At 39.4% G+C, this 19,149-nt stretch overlaps 1 protein-coding gene across 1 annotated transcript; it reads left to right on the top strand.

Annotated features, from left to right (window-relative positions):
* The first annotated feature begins 541 nt into the window (after window positions 1-541).
* Window positions 542-18,008, top strand: LOC139441915 (pyridoxine-5'-phosphate oxidase-like). Its single transcript, XM_071222663.1, has 7 exons — window positions 542-681; window positions 5,469-5,622; window positions 7,369-7,468; window positions 8,113-8,166; window positions 13,276-13,404; window positions 15,893-15,969; window positions 17,539-18,008. Exons 1-7 carry the CDS (start codon window positions 585-587, stop codon window positions 17,702-17,704), a joined length of 777 nt encoding a protein of 258 aa, XP_071078764.1. The 5' UTR covers window positions 542-584; the 3' UTR covers window positions 17,705-18,008.
* Window positions 18,009-19,149: the final 1,141 nt, after the last annotated feature.

Here is a 19,149-nt window from a genome sequence, read left to right as displayed (position 1 = left end):
TAGAGGCAGTATGTTTTGTTCGGTTACTGCTTCTCTGGGAAGAGACAAAAAACAACAACGTTTTAGCACAACAAATATTTTGCAGGACACCCAACATGTCAGCGAAGGATTTCTTAAATCCAGATGAAAAATGGTCTTTTTAGTATTTTGTTGTCATCAGCTCAATAATTATTTGCACGATGTAAAGGAAATTTTCCAAACATTATAAACAATGGATGACGTCATCGACTATAATTTGCGACAATGCTTTCATTTGACGTGACATTGCTTTGGACCCCTTCTTCGCAAACAATGAAACAATGGAGCAATATAGCTATAATGCTCATGAAGAAGTACTGAAAATAATTTCACTTATATCTGTGCCCTTATAGATAATATCATAGCATATTTCTTTGAACGTGAGGATGCACAATACCCATAAGAAACGCAATCGTATTAACTTAATTGAATATTAATAGTCGCATGTCAAACCGTACAAAGAACAATAACGGAAGTTTATAAAACGCATGCGCTGAAATTTGTAAACATCCGGAAACTTGAACTTCGTTATCTCGCACGTGACAGGAGTTAAATAATTCAGCTGCATGAGTGCAGTGGCACGACGTCTGATTAAATTTGGTCTCACCAATTTGCACAAGACCTCCTACTTCCAAACACGAAACATGTCAGGGGATATTTCAGGTAATGACTGATATATCCAAGCTGATATGCCACCTGAATTATGCCTAGGTTTAGGACAGGTAAATCGTATGCCTAACAATTGATGAAAAACAGGAAGGCGTTTTGAGTGTCAGACGCGGGGGCTTGTGTATTGTGCTTCTCAGTGTGTCCGTGTATTATCAATGGGGGCGGTCGAGTAGCCTAGTGGTTAAACCGTTCGCTCGTCACGCCAAAGACTCGGGTTCGATTCCCGACATGGGTACAATCTGTGAAGCCCATTTTCTGGTGTCCCCCGTCCGGGATATAGCTGGAATATTGCTAAAAGCAGCGTAGAACCATACCCAATCAGTATTATCAATGCGACGTGACTATTTCCAATATCGTGATGGTGACCCACATTTGAAATTGTCACAATATGAATGGCTGTACGTGACATATTAGCGTTACCAGCAGCTGCTGTACATGTTACAGATTCATCGACGTGTTTGTTCCACGTACATGTTTTAATTTATAAAATTGTTTACAAGATTTTTATATCTAGAACTGTTTGATCATGTTCATAGATAAACGACGCCAATCGAATACCATCTATAGTCAAGTGTTATTCTTCATAATTGGGTAATTATATAATGGTAACGGTTCTCTGACAACTGCGTTGATCTTTTTGTAGAAAATCCAAAATAGCGTGACAATTTCAGTGCTCTGTTAATATGGGTAAAATGAGTATAAAGTTTTAAGTATAATACATGAAGAAATTTATGGATATATATGATCCAGAAATGAACACTACAACCCATCTGATATTTATCCCCCTGGCATATAATGTGGGGGATATAGTATTTACTAGGGCTGTTACGATTCACTCGCGTATTCAGTGAATCAAACCGTAACAATTCATGAATTGAATTCGTTAGTCATGGCCACTAGAATAGAATATTTATGAATATGCTATCATGTATATTTACATACCCTGTACCTAAAAATATCCATAACAACATATTATATGCATAGATTTCTTTCAATGACAACACTCTAATAATACTTAATTTGATAGTATTGTTTTCACTGGTCATTGTCGCATTTGAGCAGATACTAGTACCTGGATAAGTGCAGTATATAAATGTATAATTTATTAATAATTAACAAACCATGTCAAATAAATTATGATGTTATTTTTTCACTGAATATAATAAATAATACATAAACTGCTGACTTGTTATTGTAATTGTGAATTAATATTCGTATTCGTTACCTTATATTCGTGATATGAATCGTATTCGCCTCATAGTGTATTCGTTGCAGCCCTAGTATTTACTTGGGTTGGGACGAGTCCAAATTTACTACCCCGGTATACCCATCCCCCTTTTACCCGACCATACCGGGTACCCACTGTAGGTATCAGGAGATGTCTAAAAATGTCAGATTGGGAACATTTTTAGCATAGCCCTGACAAAACATATTGAGATACGAATTGAGATCTGGTCATTCATACACTGAAGTTGAATGAAGTTATATCTTTTTCAACCACATGAAAAGTCAGAAGGAATGGGTGCACAGTCAGAAAGAAATGCGAACATTAGTGACTTGTAGTGTAACCATAGAGTTCTAGATCATTTTTGTCATTAAACAATATATCACGTGACTAACCACGGGTCCAGGTAGTCCTATGGGTACCTGGGTCCTACTCAGTACCCACCCGAACCGGGTACCCGAGTTACCCATTCAAGCCCTAGTATTTGCCTGGTCTGTCTGTCCGTCCATATTTTTGTTTCCAGACCATAACTTGAAAACCGTGAAAGGGGTTTCATGAAAGGTTTGTACATGTTTGTTTGTTTAGGAGATAAACATTCAGTGTTTTCAATGTAGAGCTAGGGTACTGTGATGACTTTGGTAGCAGCTAGCTACAACAAACACTCGGCTTTCCGGGGAAAGGGTGTATTCTCTCATCACATTACATGTCAATACACTCAGTCAAGTGCAGTCGGCAGCCATGTGGTCTGCTAGCGCACAACACACACTTCCGGCACTGTTACACGTGCGCACTCATTTATCTAGATACATCGTATGGATAAAGCGAGTGACTGGTTATATGTTACTGAAACGCTACAGTTACCTGTAGATTTAACCACGCTAAATTTAACATTTGAAACCTCACGCTGTGCGTTCGGTTCCAAATTCAGTTTAGCACGGTTAAATCTACAGGTAACCTAGCTCTACACTGAAAACACAGTATGTTTATCTCCATTCTACCATGACTAAATTATACGCAAACTCTTTGGTGTTAGCAAATATACTGAGTGAAGCGGCATGGGTTGAGTTCAGTGTTTTGAGTGGGTTATCGATCTGAATTATGAAATCACCGAGCAAAATATGGTGCTGTATATATACTCAAGCAGTTTGTTTACACTGTAATACTTCACTCAAACATATGACAGGCATTGAAAGCATATAAGCATGGCAACTTGGTAAGCTAACATGAGGTGGGCATCCCTAAAGAAAATAAAGCAACCTTTGCAAGGCTTTCGCTCTACATCGCACGTCACCATTATGACATCATAATGCTCATTGTGACGCAAAAGATGATATGACGTCACAGTCGTATATAGAAAAACACCAAATTTCCAAGCTCTCTGTTGTCTCCAAAATATAAATACATTCCCTTTGTAGATTTCTATCATGTTTTCGGCACGAAATGTATTGCCACACATCCTTTGAATATTGTAGTAACCGCATCTGTGCATTTTGTAACCTGTAATTGTAGATATAATTATTTAAATATGCCTACCAACAATGACTGAAAATAGTACTATTCTATGAATATTAGCTTCCGCTGTGATGCGGCCATCAAACCAGCTGTTTCAATCAGAGGGGGTTCATTGTGATTTAATAGCATCTGATTGACCAATCAAAATCAAGTAAATTCCAAATTCATGGTAGTATTGTTTTTTAATGTTACACTATGCAATATTCCAGCTATGTGACGGGCCTGTAAATACATGTATAAACCAGGGTCTGAAGTGGTGCCTTTTGCTATTGTGGGGGCTCGGGGGGGGGTTGGCATCATCTGATGACTTGCGAAGTTACACTCTAGTAATGAAAGTAACCTATATTTAGGAGAAGGCCATCTTGTTGCCAAGGAAACAGCAAAACGGCAATAGTTCAGTATGTGTTTGATACATATGTAAAAATTTTCATAATGTAATATTAATCAGTTTCCAAGTTATGCTCCAGAAACAAATGCTATGTATATCTGAGTGGAAATCCTGTTTGTTGCCAAGGAAACAAAATATGTTTAGTTCAGAAATATCAAAGGGCACCAGTTCAGCATGTGTTGTGAACATACACAAATTTCCATAATAACATATCAAGGGGTTTCCAGCTATGGAACAAATGCTGAATCTAAGTCCAATTTCTTATACCAAAGGGGGCGGTCGGGTAGCCTAGTGGTTAAAGCGTTCGCTCGTCACGCCAAAGACCGGGGTTCGATTCCTGACCGGGGTTCGATTCCTGGTGTCCCCCGCCGTGATATTGCTGGCATATTGCTAAAAGCGGCGTAAAACCTCACTTACTCACTCACTTCTTACAAAAGACACTGGACAAACCAAAAAATATTTTTTTTAGAAATACCAAAACAGCAAAAGGCACCAGTATAGCATATGTGTTTGATTCATATGCAAAGTAATGCAATAAGATATTGAGCAGTTTTCCGAGTTATGCTCAGGAAACAAAATGTGACGGATGAATGGATGCACGGACAGGATGTAGAATGTAGGGTTGAGCAAAGTTTTGGGTATGAAATTTGAACTTGAAGGAAATGTTGAAAGTTCCACAGACAGTGACAGCTTGCTAGCTTGGAGAGTTTATATGACAGTATACCCGTTGAGGGGGTATAGCAGAGCTCCAGATAAGCTTTTGGTGTTGTGAGTATTTTACCCATGCATTTTAAAATCATTGGGTATCAGTAATGCTATCTGGACATTCAAATTTCTGTTACCCACTAGTTTTTACACATGTGGGTATTTAAGTTAAATATTTAAAAACACTATTCATCTAGTCCCTGCAAACTGGTGTCATGTGGGTTCGAGAGCTTTACAGGACTCAAAAATACCACGATACTTCCACAAGAAAGTGTGATGGCAAATGATCGTGATGTAACTGTCATCGTGGAGTTTGGCAGAGACGGAATGCCCGTTTATAATTTCAAAATAAGTTGCTGATTTGCTAATCGAATACGCAGGGTTACTGCACAATATTTTGATGATACACACAAGTTTTATTTTTTGTAGCTTATCTGTAATGTTGATACGCTTGGAGTTTATTTTACTGCATATTTCTGCATTTCTGATGCGTAATTTATGCAGATACGCAACTTATCTGGAGATCTGGGTATAGTGAGGTAATGCTCCTCATCGTGTCTAAACCAGCTGAATCAGGCCATCAGTATTAGGCTAAAAAACATAATGGTCTTGGTTCTCACTTTCCAGCACTGCCCACATTATCATAAAGTTCATTGCATGTTTCATTTTTTTCAATTTTTTGTGTGCTTTGTGTTTAAGTATTAGGATTTTTTTTTTTTTTTAAATGGAATTAAAAACAAAACGTGCAGCAGACTTTATGATGATGCGAGTGGTGTCTGAGAACCAAGACTATTATTTTTTTTAGCCTTATCATGAATTGGATATGTTTGGAGTTTGTTTACATCTCTTTTTCAAACTAAGTTTATCTTTTAGAGATACAACGACCTTACACATGTTACACAGACTCTTCACCTTTGAATAGTACCCGATAATTTGCTGTTTTGATTTCAGGAATGAGAAAGCCATACCGAACTCAAAAAGAATTATTTGATGTCCAGCATCTGGTAGCCAAGGAGCCATTCGAACAGTTTCGCCATTGGTTTGACGAAGCTCGCGCAGTAGATGGGATAGAGGCAAATGCCATGTCACTGGCTACTGCTGCAAGGTCAGGCTATAGAGCTAAAAAACATTGTCAATAAGTAAAAGATAATACTAAGTAGAGGTGCCTGGTATTACCGGTATACAGTGATTTGAAATATTAATGAATACAATCTCATTAAAACCAGATCTTAGTTCTCGCTATTGCTAAACAAAGATCTGAGGACATCCCATTACGGGTCACATCAAAATGACCTTTCATCCAACCAATCAAAGCGTCACTTACCAGGTCATGAAAGTGGCAGTCGGAATGTGTTTTCAAATCATGCAAGCTTGAAAACTTTAACACGGGGTATTCCGAACGACAGTTACAGCCTGTACGACTGATTCCGTCGAAATCATCGTCTATATCTCGAATGGGATAAACATTTGAACGGAAGAGGTGTTGCACAGTACGTGGGAAGCACTGCCATACAATCTCAACCATATATTAGACATTTCGAAATCTTCGTTTGTTCAATTTTCAAATTTTTAATCGAGAACTGTGTCAAGATATATTTCAAGCATAGTCTGAAATGGAAGTCGCAAGGGTGCCGTAAAGCTTGAGAAAGCTGCTTTCTAATTGGATAATGTCAACTTCTGGTTAGTCATTTCAGTGGTCGGTCAAAGTTTGCATAAGGTCATTCTGACGTGACCCGTAATGGGATGTCCTCAGAACTTGGTTTAGCTGCAGCGAGAACTTAGATCTGATTTAATGAGATTGTAATGAAAACGTATCACAGTACATTTGGAATTTACTGGCATACTGTTTTTTTTAAATCATGCATTTTCATCTTGTTGGCTGAGTGTCCAACCAGAGGGTAAATGTAAAACATGTTAATCTTTTTAAAGAAACTCTGAAATGGAATTTTTTTTTATCTCTTGCATTTTATTGTTGACCTACTAGGGCTGGGATCTTAGGGCTGGGACAAGTCCAATTTTACTACCCGGGTACCCACACCCCTATTATCTGACCCTACCCGGGTACCTGCTGTTGGTGTCAAGAGATAGGTACAAAATGTCCGATTGGGAATAGTTTAATATTAGCCCTGGCAGAATGTATCTAGATACACGTATAAAACGATGTGGTCATGTGTACACTGAAGTTAACTGAAGTTTTAGCTTTGTTCAAACATGTATAAGTCAGAAGGAACGTGTTTATAGTCATGAAGAAATGTGAACATTAGAGACTTAAAATTATTGTGTAACCATGTAGTTGTATAGTGCATTTTTGTCATGAAACAATATATCACGTGACTAACCACGGACCCGTGAAGATTCCGGGGTAGAATAGGTCTTCAGCAACCCATGCTTGCCGTAAAAGGTGACTATGCTTGTCGTAAAAGGCGACTAACGGGATCAGGTGGTCAGGCTGGCTTACTTGGTTGATGCATGTCATCGATCCCAATGGCTTGGATCGATGCTCATGGTGTCAATCACTTGACTGTATGGTCCAGACACGATTATTTACAGACCGCTGTCATATAGCTGAAATAATGCTGGGTGCGGCGTTAAACAACAAACAAACAAACATTGTACCCTAACAGTGAATCGTTGCTCATAACTGTCTGGTTTAGGTTTGATCACAGACTCGATTATTTACAGACTGCCATCATATAGCTGGAATATTGCTGAGTGTGGCATTAAACAACAAACAAACAAACAAACAAACAAACAAACAAACAAACAAACAATACTTACAGGCTGCCATCATAAAGCTGAGTTTGGGGTTACATATCCAGCCAAACTTAAAAATAATTCCATTCTTCACCAGGAATGGTGCGCCATCGGTCAGGATGGTCTTACTCAAAGGTTTCAGCACAGAGGGCTTCACCTTCTTCACAAACTACGAGAGCAGGAAGGCAAAAGAACTGGTAGGACACATTCTAAGAACTTTGTCATAAAATATGAATACCTTGGACATAACAATTTGAATTTTTTCTATGTCATTGGGTAATTAAGCTTGCAGTGAGTTGTGTTCAACGCTGCTCTAAACAAACTTTCTGTGGTGTCAAGGAAAGCTCGATGCAGACATTTACCACTTTTGTGAATTCCATGATTGTGGATTTGGCGCTGTCAAACCTCGAAACATAATCAGAACATCTGGTTCTATTTTTATGAATACCCTGACTCCATTTGCAACTAGACTGGTGTCACCACCTCCAGCGCTCCTATCTCTAATGGAGCACAACATTTCTCTTACTCAGCATGCTCAGAAGTTATTCAATTGCATAGCTATTTTATCCATTGGACTTAAGGGAGAGACTCTGGAATTGTAAACCATGATCATAGGGTTCTGGCCCACCTAAGGGAAGCAACTCTGTACAGTAAATTGCCATGCAGTGATGACAGGGCCACCCATAACCCTTTAAGAAGTACAAATCACAATTTGAATGATGTTGTATTGTTTATCTTTATTTTAGAATACAGTGCTGATGTGACGTGAGGTATTGTTTGTCTTGATTTTAGAATACACTGATGATGTGACGTGAGATTAAGTCTTTGTTATATATTGCAGGAGGAGAACCCTAGGTGCAGTCTCATGTTCTACTGGGAGCCCCTGAACAGATGTGTATGTATTACCTGTTCATCTGTTCAAGTCTAGTGTGTCAGAAAGCCTCACCCCAGTGAAGTCTTCAGCAACCCATGCTTGTCTCCCCTCATGAAGATCTGTGTTAAAATTGGTCTTCACCAGGCCACACACCCCATGTGTGTCCCCCCTCATGAAGATCTGTGTTAAAAGTGGTCTTCCCCCATCCACGCAACCCATGCTTGTCTCCCCTCATGAAGATCTGTCTTTAAATGAAGAGCCAGGTTACAAATGGTCTTCAGCAACCCATGCTTGTCATAAGAGGCAACTTTACTGAATCGTGTTGTCAGGCTCGCTGACATGATTGATGCATGTCATCATTATCCCCATTGCTCATGATGTCAATCACTGGATTGTCTAGTCAGGACTCAACACTGAGTGCAGGGTAAAACCACAAACAACAAGACAAACCCTGAACATACATACGAAGCCTTAGATATCACTGAATGCAGCTTAATTGGAACAAAATCCACAGCTCAGCTCGAACTCATGGTTGAGGACAGTGTTAGAGGCACCAGTAAAATCTGAGAGGAACTGCAATTCACTCACCATTGTTCTCCTTTCTAGTCTTGGTCTTCATCTCATGAAGACCACCTCTGTGGTCAAGTGGTAGAGCGTCTGCCCAGAGTTTTGTTTGTTTGTTTGTTTGTTGTTTAACGCCGCGCTCAGCAATATTCCAGCTATATGACGGCGGTCTGTAAATAATCAAGTCTGGACCAGACAATCCAGTGATTAATATTATGAGCATCGATCCACACAATTGGGATCGATGACATGTATCAACCAAGTCAGCGAGCCTGTCCACCCGATCCCGTTAGTCGCCTTTTACGACAAGCATAGTCGCCTTTTACGTCAAGTATGGGTTGCTGAAGACCTATTCTACCCCGAATCTTCACGGGTCCGTCTGCCCAGAGAGCGGAAGGCCTAGGGTTCACTCCCAGGACATTAAAAGATGGTACTTGTTGTTACCTTGCCTGGCACTTGGCATTAAGGGGCTAAAACAAGGACTGGTCGGCTGGGAGTCAGTATACTGTGTCTGAGTGGAGTATTCATGTTGAACTGCGGCATGGTATCTGAGTGGGTTAGTAAATCGGCATCAGTCTGGACTAGTACAAGCTCACTCACGCACACATTCTCAAACTTTGTACCCCTTTTGGTCCTGTTGAATAAACAAAAATAAAACTTGAAAATTCCCACTTTTAGTGATTTAATAAGAGACATCTTAACTTAACAAATAGAGCAGAGAACATTCTGTGTAGCGCCGTAATTTCCAGCCACCTTTTTCTTCTTTACCTCAGTGGCGCAGCACAGAGCTGATATTTGGTGGTTGTTTTAAAATAAATACGAGGTAAGGTGACCTCAGATGAACACGATTGTGTAGCCTTTGGTTTGTTTAGCAAGTACCAATAGGTTGAAATAAGTGACATTCATATTTCATGGGATATTGACCTGTTATTCGAACTGAGTGCGAAATCTTGAATAAGAACCAATATGGCGGGTGTCACTCCTTGTCTTTTTGTATATAGAGGGGTGTGATTTTTTTTATACAAATACATTATGCTATACACGCTATCATCGAGTTCCTGTGTGTTAATATGATTAAAGAGTTGTTATTTCAATGGCACAAGACAAGTTTAACCATTGCCCATTCGAAGTCCATGAAAGAACATATTAGGTAACACCAAAGATTTTTAGCTTCATCTAACCCTAAGTTAGAGTGTTTTGATAAAAATACAAATTTAAGTGTTAATATGATTAAAGAGTTGTAATTTTAATGGCACAAGACATGTTTAACAACTGCCCATTCAAAGTCCGTCCAAGGACATATTAGGTAACACCAAGGACATGTTCACTGTAAAAGGCATTTGGTGTCTATTGACAGTGATATTTCAACAATTTCACTATGGACTATATACCACTCCATCACAAGCAAATAAAGCACAGATAAGGCAAATGTTTGATGATATGTTTTAATTTGGTTCCCCGCTGAAATGTTATTGATGAAAGTAAAGGGCAGTCTCAAACTTTATGAAAGATAAAGATTACTGACATATTTTCATAATAACCCATATAAGTGCAATAATCTTGAACGTGATGTTAAACCCCATTTCACCTCAACTCACCTATATCTCATTAAACTCAGAACTCCAATACAAAACACCTCTGTGCGTGAAGATCTCAGGACATCTCCACCAGAGGTCATGTCAGATGAATTGTCTAATTAGCCAATCTGTATCAAAGATTCTAAATTCTCAGTATCACCCGGCAGTATGCCTCATTTCCGTATCTCAAAATTGTACATTAACGGGCAGTTCCAAATGCAGATAATTAAATTTCATACTATTTTATTGATGTGGATATTTTAATCACTAATTACATCTAAGCACCATGGGGTAGCCTAGCGGTTGGCGCATTTATTCCGACGGCATCAATTCATTTCCCACGTGGGTACTATGTGTGAAGCCCACGTCTGGTGTTCCCCACCATAATATTGCAGAAATATTGCGGAAAATGTGGCGTAAAACCATACTCACTCAAAATGCCATATCATTTTCACCGAAATGGGTGTAATATCGAAGTGTGAGTTTTCTTTCATTAAGATCAAAATTTCCCATTACGGGTGTAAAGAAATGACCATGTCATTTTAGAAAGTTCAAGAATGTTCACTTCATTTCGACTGGGCAGGGGTCAAAGTTTGTTCAAGGTTTACCTGAATCGGCTTGTTGTGGGAGGTTGTCAGATCGTCATGCAGCGGGGCATCATAACAACATACAAGATTTGATTTTATTAAGATTGCGTGTAGATCCAGGAATGAGTGCTGTGGTGAGGTGAGGTGAAATGGGGTTTAACGTCGCGTCCAAGATTATTGCACTTATATAGCGACGTGCATGCACGTGTACGTGTGTGTGTGGCTGCTTGTACTAGTCCGGACCGATGCCGATTTATAGTGGTAGCTCACTGAGATACCATGCCACAGTTTAACATGAATACCCCACTCAGACACAGTATACTGACTCCGAGCCGACCAGTCCTTGTTATAGCCCCTTAATGCCGAGCGCCAGACAGGGTAACAACAAGTCCCATCTTTTAACGTCTTTTGGTATGACGCGGCTGGGGATCGAACTGTGGACCTTCCGCTCTCCTGGCAGGCGCTCTACCACTAGACCACGGAGGCGGTCGAGTTTCCTGTGTGTAGGTGAGACAAGTTCTGTGTACAAATGGTTGTCAGTTGATGCTTGATTGATACTGATCATGAACCTGAGTAAGCAGACTGGCGAAGTGTTGACGACCTGACAGACTTCAAATTGGATTGTGCGTGAGACTAGCTTCGCTTTAACAGAGCAAAATCAAATTTCAAAGGTTATATATTTCTATCACCAGGGTTCTTTATGACATTTGAAAACAAACCTCTGTGTATGACATTTATTACTGTGACTACTTTGCTTGTGCTAAGATATATGGCATCAGGTGAAGGGTAATCTTAACTGTCAGCGAGATATAGACTCATCAGCATTAGAACCTTGCACTGATCTTCATGTTGTAACCACATTTCCTAATGGTTAGGGTAGAAAATACTGAAAGTTTGATGTCATTCCCTCAATGTTGTCATTCCCTCTGTTTTTACCATTCCCTCTATGATGCCATTACCTATTGATGCCATTTCCTCAATGATGTCATTCCCTTTATGATGTCATTCCCTCGATGATGCCATTCCCTCAATGATGTCCTACCCTCTATGATGCCATTTCCTCAATGATGTCATTCCCTCTATGATGTCATTCCCTTTATGATGTCATTCCCTCGATGATGCCATTCCCTCAATGATGTCCTACCCTCTATGATGCCATTTCCTCTATGATGCCATTCCCTCAATGACGTCATTCCCTTTATGATGTCATTCCCTCAATGATGTCATTCCCTCTATGATGTCATTCCCTTTATGATGTCATTCCCTCTATGATGTCATTCCCTCAATGATGTCATTCCCTTGATGATGCCATTCCATTAATGATGCCCTCCCCTCTTTGAATATGATACCATTCCCTCTATGATGTTATTCCCACTATGATGCCATTCCTACTATGATCAATCCCCGTATTCCACAACCAAAAACTAAAAAATCTGTGGTCAATGTTTGTAAATTCTGCAGACAATTCTTCAAACTTTTAAGCTTTTATTTCGGGAATGTCATAGTGTGGCACCTGTCTGACTTTTTCATGATAAACATATCCATGGATTAGCGCTGGTTATCGATATAGATCTTAGAGATCAATAATCGTTTACTGATTATCAATCTATTATCAATAAATATCGGTGAAGTAACTTTCTGCAAATAGACAGAGCAAAGCTCAGAGACAAAAGATCATATTTCAGGTCACTGGTGTGTGGTGACACATTTAAACATGGATTACTTTGTGGACATTTAAGGTAAAACCAAATCAGTTACTCTCCGTCGTCGGCTGTGGACAAAAACAAGTCTGCTTCGGTAACTTTAAACTTTATTTCATCACAATATTTATGTAATATTGCACAATTTTGATTATTACTTGCTTGACAACGTTGTCAGAACCTACACCGAAACGTCGCTCTTGTAATTGTAATACAGAAGTTGTTCATCCATAAATCGGGGCGGTCAGGTAGCCTAGTGGTTAAAGCGTTTGCTCTTCATGCCGAAGACCTGGGTTCGATTTCTGACATGGGTACAATGTGTGAATCCAATTTCTGGTGTCCCCTTTGTGATATTGCTGGAATATTGCTAAAAGCAGCGTAAAACCATACTCACTCACTCATCCATAAATCTTACCCTCACTTAATTTTGATATTGATTACCTATCATTAATTTTTCTTTCATCGATGATAATTCTGATTATCGATCTTTTTAACCAGCCATACCATGGATAGTATAGCTTAACGTTCTGCTCACGTATTTCATGATTTTCTGCAAGATAAGTATATTTTGGCACCAAGTGGCTATTTCTGCAAAATAATGTGTGACCACGGAATCGCGCAATACAGCAGGGTCTGTTTGATGTATCTGGTGTATATTGCACTCACTCACTCACTTTATACCTGAGGGGATGTTTCCACCAGGTGAGAGTCGAGGGGAGCGTGGAGAAGGTGTCGGAGGAGGAGTCGTTGACGTACTTCCAGTCTCGGCCGCGTGACAGTCAAATCGGTGCCATTGTCAGTCAACAGGGCCAGGTGATCACCAGCAGAGAGGTGGGTCAAATATAATCATTATTCATTTCAAGGGCATCTTCCGGAAGCAAGGGAGATAACTGACTTTATTAGTCCAGTTTCCACCCTTGCCGAACTAGGCTGGTATTGCGGTGTTACATTTTGGCTGGACTAATGAGTCTATGCATAGTCTAATCAAAATTGCACAACGAAATTGAAGTCAGTAAACTGTCGTGTAGATTTCGGTCGATTGCAGGATTTGCAAAGTATGTACACCACCAACTCATTGTTAACAAATATTTTCCAAATCTTTTCATGTTTATAATCAAGATACTCACGTAATTTGATGCAGTTCGCAATGTAAGACCCGTTTTATCACACTATAGAACTATAGATTATCGATCAAATCATCTTGACTGGGCGCCACCATTTTGTTTGATGCTAATACAAGTGATACGAGAGGTGGAATCTGAAAGGTCCATAGGAGAGGCATAGAAGGGATTTAACTCGTAATAGCCACTGGTGGCGCTACTATCGAGCCCAGTAATTACAGTCTAGTCCGGCAAGGGTGGAAACTGGACTTTTATAGTCAGTTAACTCTCTTGCCTCGGGAAGATGTTTCAAGGGTTGAGCAACAAGTCTTTTAGTTGGCAACCTGGAGGGGAATGTCCAGGTAACTTTCCATTCCTTATAAATAATGGAGCAGTGACCCATTATTTTTAAGGAATGCAGCGTTATGAGGATATTCCCCTACTTAAAACACATCTCTACTTTTACACTTTGACAAAACATTTTCTTGTTGGAAATATTTGAAAAATTCACCAGACCAGTTGTAAACTGTATTTTTACGTGTTGTCCTTGCGTGATGCACGAAGAATATGCATGGTACACAGCTTTTCATAATTTCCTGGGGTCCTAAAGTAGTATTTTATCAATCGCTTATGCGTTGTTAATACATGCTGATGGAGAAACGATATAACAAATGTTTCCCTATTTGCCACATAAGCCCATTTCCGGTGTCCCCCGCCGTGATATTGCTGGAATATTGCTAAAAGGCGTAAAACCATACTCACTCACTATTTGCCATATCAAGCATTTTCATTTACCCCTGCTCAAAAGACCTGCCGGAAATGACAGTAAAAATTCCCAATTTGAATTCAAAATTTTCCAATTCTTCAGGATTCACGAAAACATGAACATTAAGAGATCCAATTTTGAACAATATAATGATTGTTTCCCAATTTACCTGCGCTTTGTTTGGAATCCTTGATCAATGCCTGACTTTATCTCATCCAGTGACGGTGATGGTATTAATTTTCTTTCATCAAAGTTGGTGTGATATTTGTACAAATTGACAACCATGGAAGTCATCATCAATATTAATCTTGGTGTTGCCATCTTAATTGTGGGGTTCATTTTCTGTTGATGTAGCTGTCATAGCCTTGTCTGTGATGATAGACAGGCTGTGTAACGTTAGATTGCCGAAGCAAACATAATTTCACTCACACAAGTAAAGTAACATAATTATCAATGCAAAACATCAAAGCTGAGTTCTGAAGAACCAGAGTGTACAAATTGGGGTTGGTATTTCAAATAATTGGTGTCATAATGAATTTATGAGGTCGACACAAGGCATCTTTATGAATAATAATAGAATTTGGTGGCCAAATACATGACTGACAGGCCATGTTCAATTTGTTTCTTGTCCTCACCCTCTGTTTGACGTAGTTTCACTGATGTGTTACATGCGATGTTACAACGATTGATGATTAATTCTGTTACTATGGGTTACCTTAAACACACACAGAGATTGAATGGGAGTATTCCTTATATTTATGTCACTGCCTAATCTTCTTGGATAAAGTTGGATTAGGGACCGACCGTTTGATAATCTTATTTCATGTTTATATTTGAAACTACAAGCCCCATTATGTTTTTTTAGATTTAAGAAAAAATGTATTTTTTGTGGCAGGCAATTTCTTTTTGTTCAACAGTTGAAGCATAATTATTTGTTTCAAGAATTTTCGGCCCAATTTACTTTTTCCATAAGAGCCCAGCCTCCCCAGAATATCAAATGGTCTGACTGTTAGGAGGTCAAGGTTACTTTTGTGAATTACTTGGCAAAAAGGATGGGTAACTTTTTGTCATGCCCCCCTCCCCCATAATAAATAACCAGTCTTCAAATAACGGAGAAGAAGAAGAACTTTTTATTTGCATGAAGGTCCGAGCCCATATACAATTACGGTTCACAATATACCAATTGTTCACAGATGCAAGGGTAAAGTAACGTGGCACATGACTTATGTCATAATTGAATTGTACTACTTGTTCTTTTTGCCTAAGCGTAATATAGGAAACGTGATAAACTGTTTAAGACAGCTTCATTGTTATTACCCATAACAGATTTGAAATGGAGACCATTATGTACTCAGTGATGAGTTTGACAGAAGCAATGTTTTCATTTGGCTTGTCCTTTTAACACATGATGACCGAGCGGAGCAGGAACTCCAGTGTAACCCTGTATTTCCAGGCACTTGACAAGAGGAATGGAGAACTACAGAAGGAACATTCCAATGAGAGCAAGGACGTCCCTAAGCCTGATTACTGGTAATGTATTTGGCTGGTTTCCTTTGAACCTGGTAGACCAGGAGTTTTCAGATAATTTCCCGGAAGACCGGTGGAAGTAGCGACATCAGCATTAGTGAGTGAGTGAGTTGGGTTTTACGCCGCTTTTAGCAGTATTCCAGCAATATCACGGCGGGGGACACCAGAAATAGGCTTCACACATTGTACCCATGAAGGGAATCGAACCTGGGTCTTCGGCGTGACGAGCGAACGCTTTAACCACTAGGCTACTCGACCGCCCCCCCATTAGCATGAGCAATTGGCACTTGTCATGTAGTCCTTGCCAAACTGCCCAATAGTTAAGGTATCCTAAGGACCAGTAGAAATTTGCCATTTTTAAGGGTTTTGCTATATGTTATCATCACAAGGTCTAGTGGACTAAACATGTTACTTTCTACCGCTGGGCATATGAATTTCAGTGTCTTCTAACAAGTTACCCGTGAAGATTCCGGGGTAGAATAAGTCTTCAGCAACCCATACTTGACTGTGCTTGTCGTAAAAGGCGACTAACGGGATCGGGTGGTCAGGCTCCCTGACGTGGTTGATGCATGTCATCTATCCCAATTGCGTGGATCGATGCTCATGATGTTAATCACTGGATTGTCTGGTCCAGATTGTGGTCAACAATATTGTCGATGCCATGTCTGTCCATGCGTCCGTCCGTCCGTCCGTCCATCCATATTCATTTGGTTTCTGGAGCACAACTTGAAAACTGTTCAATATTTTTCAACAAAAATTGGTAGTTATATCAAACAGATCCTGAAGTGATGCATTTTGCTATTTGCAGATTTATTTTTTTTGATTTTTCTCATTTTCCATGTAAACAAGTTAGACGTAGCTGAAACAGTAGCATCGACTGATAACTGTTCAACATTTTTCATCAAAACTTGGTACATGTATTATTAAGGGGGTGCCTTTTGCTATTAAGTAATTGTTTTAAAACTATTCCTGTTACTATGGCAACATGTTTGACTTTGACTCAGTTCATAGTGGTGGGGGGCACGGCTGGCCCAGTCGTTTAAGGCACTGCGATTCTCTGTGCAGAGTTGCGTCCCTTTGGAATGCCAGAAACCTATGATTGTGTGTTTCAATCCCGGTTCGCCCCGATTTGTCAGCACCATACCCGTGCTCGTGGGTTTCACTGATGAGGTAAATGTCTGAGACCTGCATCACTTCGGGCTTTCCTCCAACATTAAGCTGACACGCCGTGATATAACTGGAATAATGTTAAAAGCAGCGTTAAACCCAATTCACTCATAGTGGTGTGTTTGTCCAGACCATATCTCTAAAACTAGACCCGATTCCGGGCTAGAATAGGTCATAAGCAGCGATCCATGCAATTGGGATGCGATGACATGAATCAACCAAGTCAGCGAGCCTGACCACCCGATCCCGTAAGTCGCCTCTTACGACAAGCAAAGTCGCCTTTTATGACAAGCATTGGTTGCTGAAGACCTATTCTAAGCTGGATCTAGAGTGTATGTATTTATCTGTTTCAAGGGAGACTACTCTGTTGACAATGTAACTTGACTATTGTGTTTTCTAACACAGGGGAGGCTACCTGGTTCGTCCCACAGTTGTTGAGTTCTGGCAGGGGCAGTCCAACCGACTTCATGACCGCATTGTCTTCCGTCACCTTCAGCCAGGGGAGACAATCAATACAGAAACCACCCACCAGGGGGACAATGGCTGGGTGTATGAGAGACTCTCCCCATAGACTTTCCTGTCGTGTCTTTGTATACATTTGTTTCTCCCAAGCCAAAGTGTTTTTGCGTCAGTAACAAGACAAAGGATTGCTTTTCTGCTCATTTATGGAAATTATTATACATTTCTTCTTTGTTGGTTTACGGATCCACCCACAAAAATGAAAACAAGCATAATGAAAATAGAATTAGAATAACTTTTCTGTTTGTTTAATACCACCAAATTAAAAAAGAAGATAAATACAAAGTTTACTCAAAATAAGTCTGAAATTAGTTTATGCTGAAAAGAGGATTTATTGTGAAATATGAAATGCATAGCAAAGTGTTTACCTCAAAGTTTGAAGTGATGTCGACTGATAGGAGTTACGGCCCTTTGATAGGACAGGAGGTTGTGCAGTCGTTTAGGTACAAAATGGTGGCATTCATGTTTCTCATGAGTGCTGTGGAGGGGCGTTAACTCAGGAAATTCTGAAAGTTTATTTGGAGTTTTGTTAAAATTCTATTTTCGACTATTGACATGTTCACAGAGTAGACAAAATTTACGAATAACGTCTTCATGATACTTTCATAGCAACATTTTAGTATAGAGACTTTACCGTTGCAAACAAGAAATTGTCTCTACTTTGTCATCCGTCAACTTCTAAGAAATACCTATCAGACAATTCTCTGACATGTTCATTTGAAGACCATTATATTTTGACCACCAACATTGTAACAACAAAACAAAATTCCGTAAACCAACTAAAAACCTTTTTTGCCAAAACAGTAACTTGATTCTACATTTGTGACACTGGTGGAGAAATCTGTAAGCCAAGTTATCTTGAACACAGCATGCCTCAGCTACTTTGTTGGAGCAAGAGCCAGTGAATACAAGAATGAAGGAAGAGTATTGCACATCCATGTTTTATGTATTATCATACCCCCAACCTAAAAGGGCGGGGGTATATAGTTATGCTGAGGAATTCTGTCTGTCCGTCCATCGGTACAAGGACTTTTTTGTGTGACCTATAACTTGAAAACAACTACATAGATTCTTTTCAAACTGGTGAACACTCTTGATATCTATAGGAGAGTTGCAGTGTGAATTTTGATTTCAATGTTTGGATTTTCTGAAAAAAATACAGATTTTTTTTTTCATTTTTTTTTACTGAAACGTTTGTGCGACCTATAACTTGAAAACTACTGCATGGGTTCTTTCAGATTAAGGAAACATTTTCCATACTAATAGAAGAGGTGCAGTGCAAAGTTTAATTTTTATATGTGTTTTTCCTGAAAAAAAAAAGTTTTTTTCTTGTTTTGAACATATGTTGAAATATGTTGGAGTGAAAGTCGGGGGTGTTTGTGAGCCCTGTTCACTGTTTACTTGTATCGAATATTGTTTTTTGTGTGAATGTGTTTGTAAAATTAATCAGATCGTTTAAACTTTGTTGTGAAATGAAATGTGCAGTTTGGAATTTGG

The sequence above is a fragment of the Haliotis cracherodii genome, unplaced genomic scaffold (assembly GCF_022045235.1).
Source record: "Haliotis cracherodii isolate W230 unplaced genomic scaffold, xgHalCrac1.p SCAF_49, whole genome shotgun sequence".
Classification (NCBI taxonomy): domain Eukaryota; kingdom Metazoa; phylum Mollusca; class Gastropoda; order Lepetellida; family Haliotidae; genus Haliotis; species Haliotis cracherodii.
Note: the sequence above shows the minus strand (reverse complement) of the source record. Positions and strands in the feature narration are given on the sequence as shown.

Coding starts and splice junctions, on each gene's coding strand:
- LOC139441915 (XM_071222663.1), top strand. CDS start 585: ATGAGTGCAGTGGCACGACGTCTGATTAAATTTGGTCTCACCAATTTG. Junction 5,623..7,368: donor TCACTGGCTACTGCTGCAAG/GTCAGGCTATAG, acceptor ATTCTTCACCAG/GAATGGTGCGCCATCGGTCA. Junction 15,970..17,538: donor GTCCCTAAGCCTGATTACTG/GTAATGTATTTG, acceptor TTTCTAACACAG/GGGAGGCTACCTGGTTCGTC.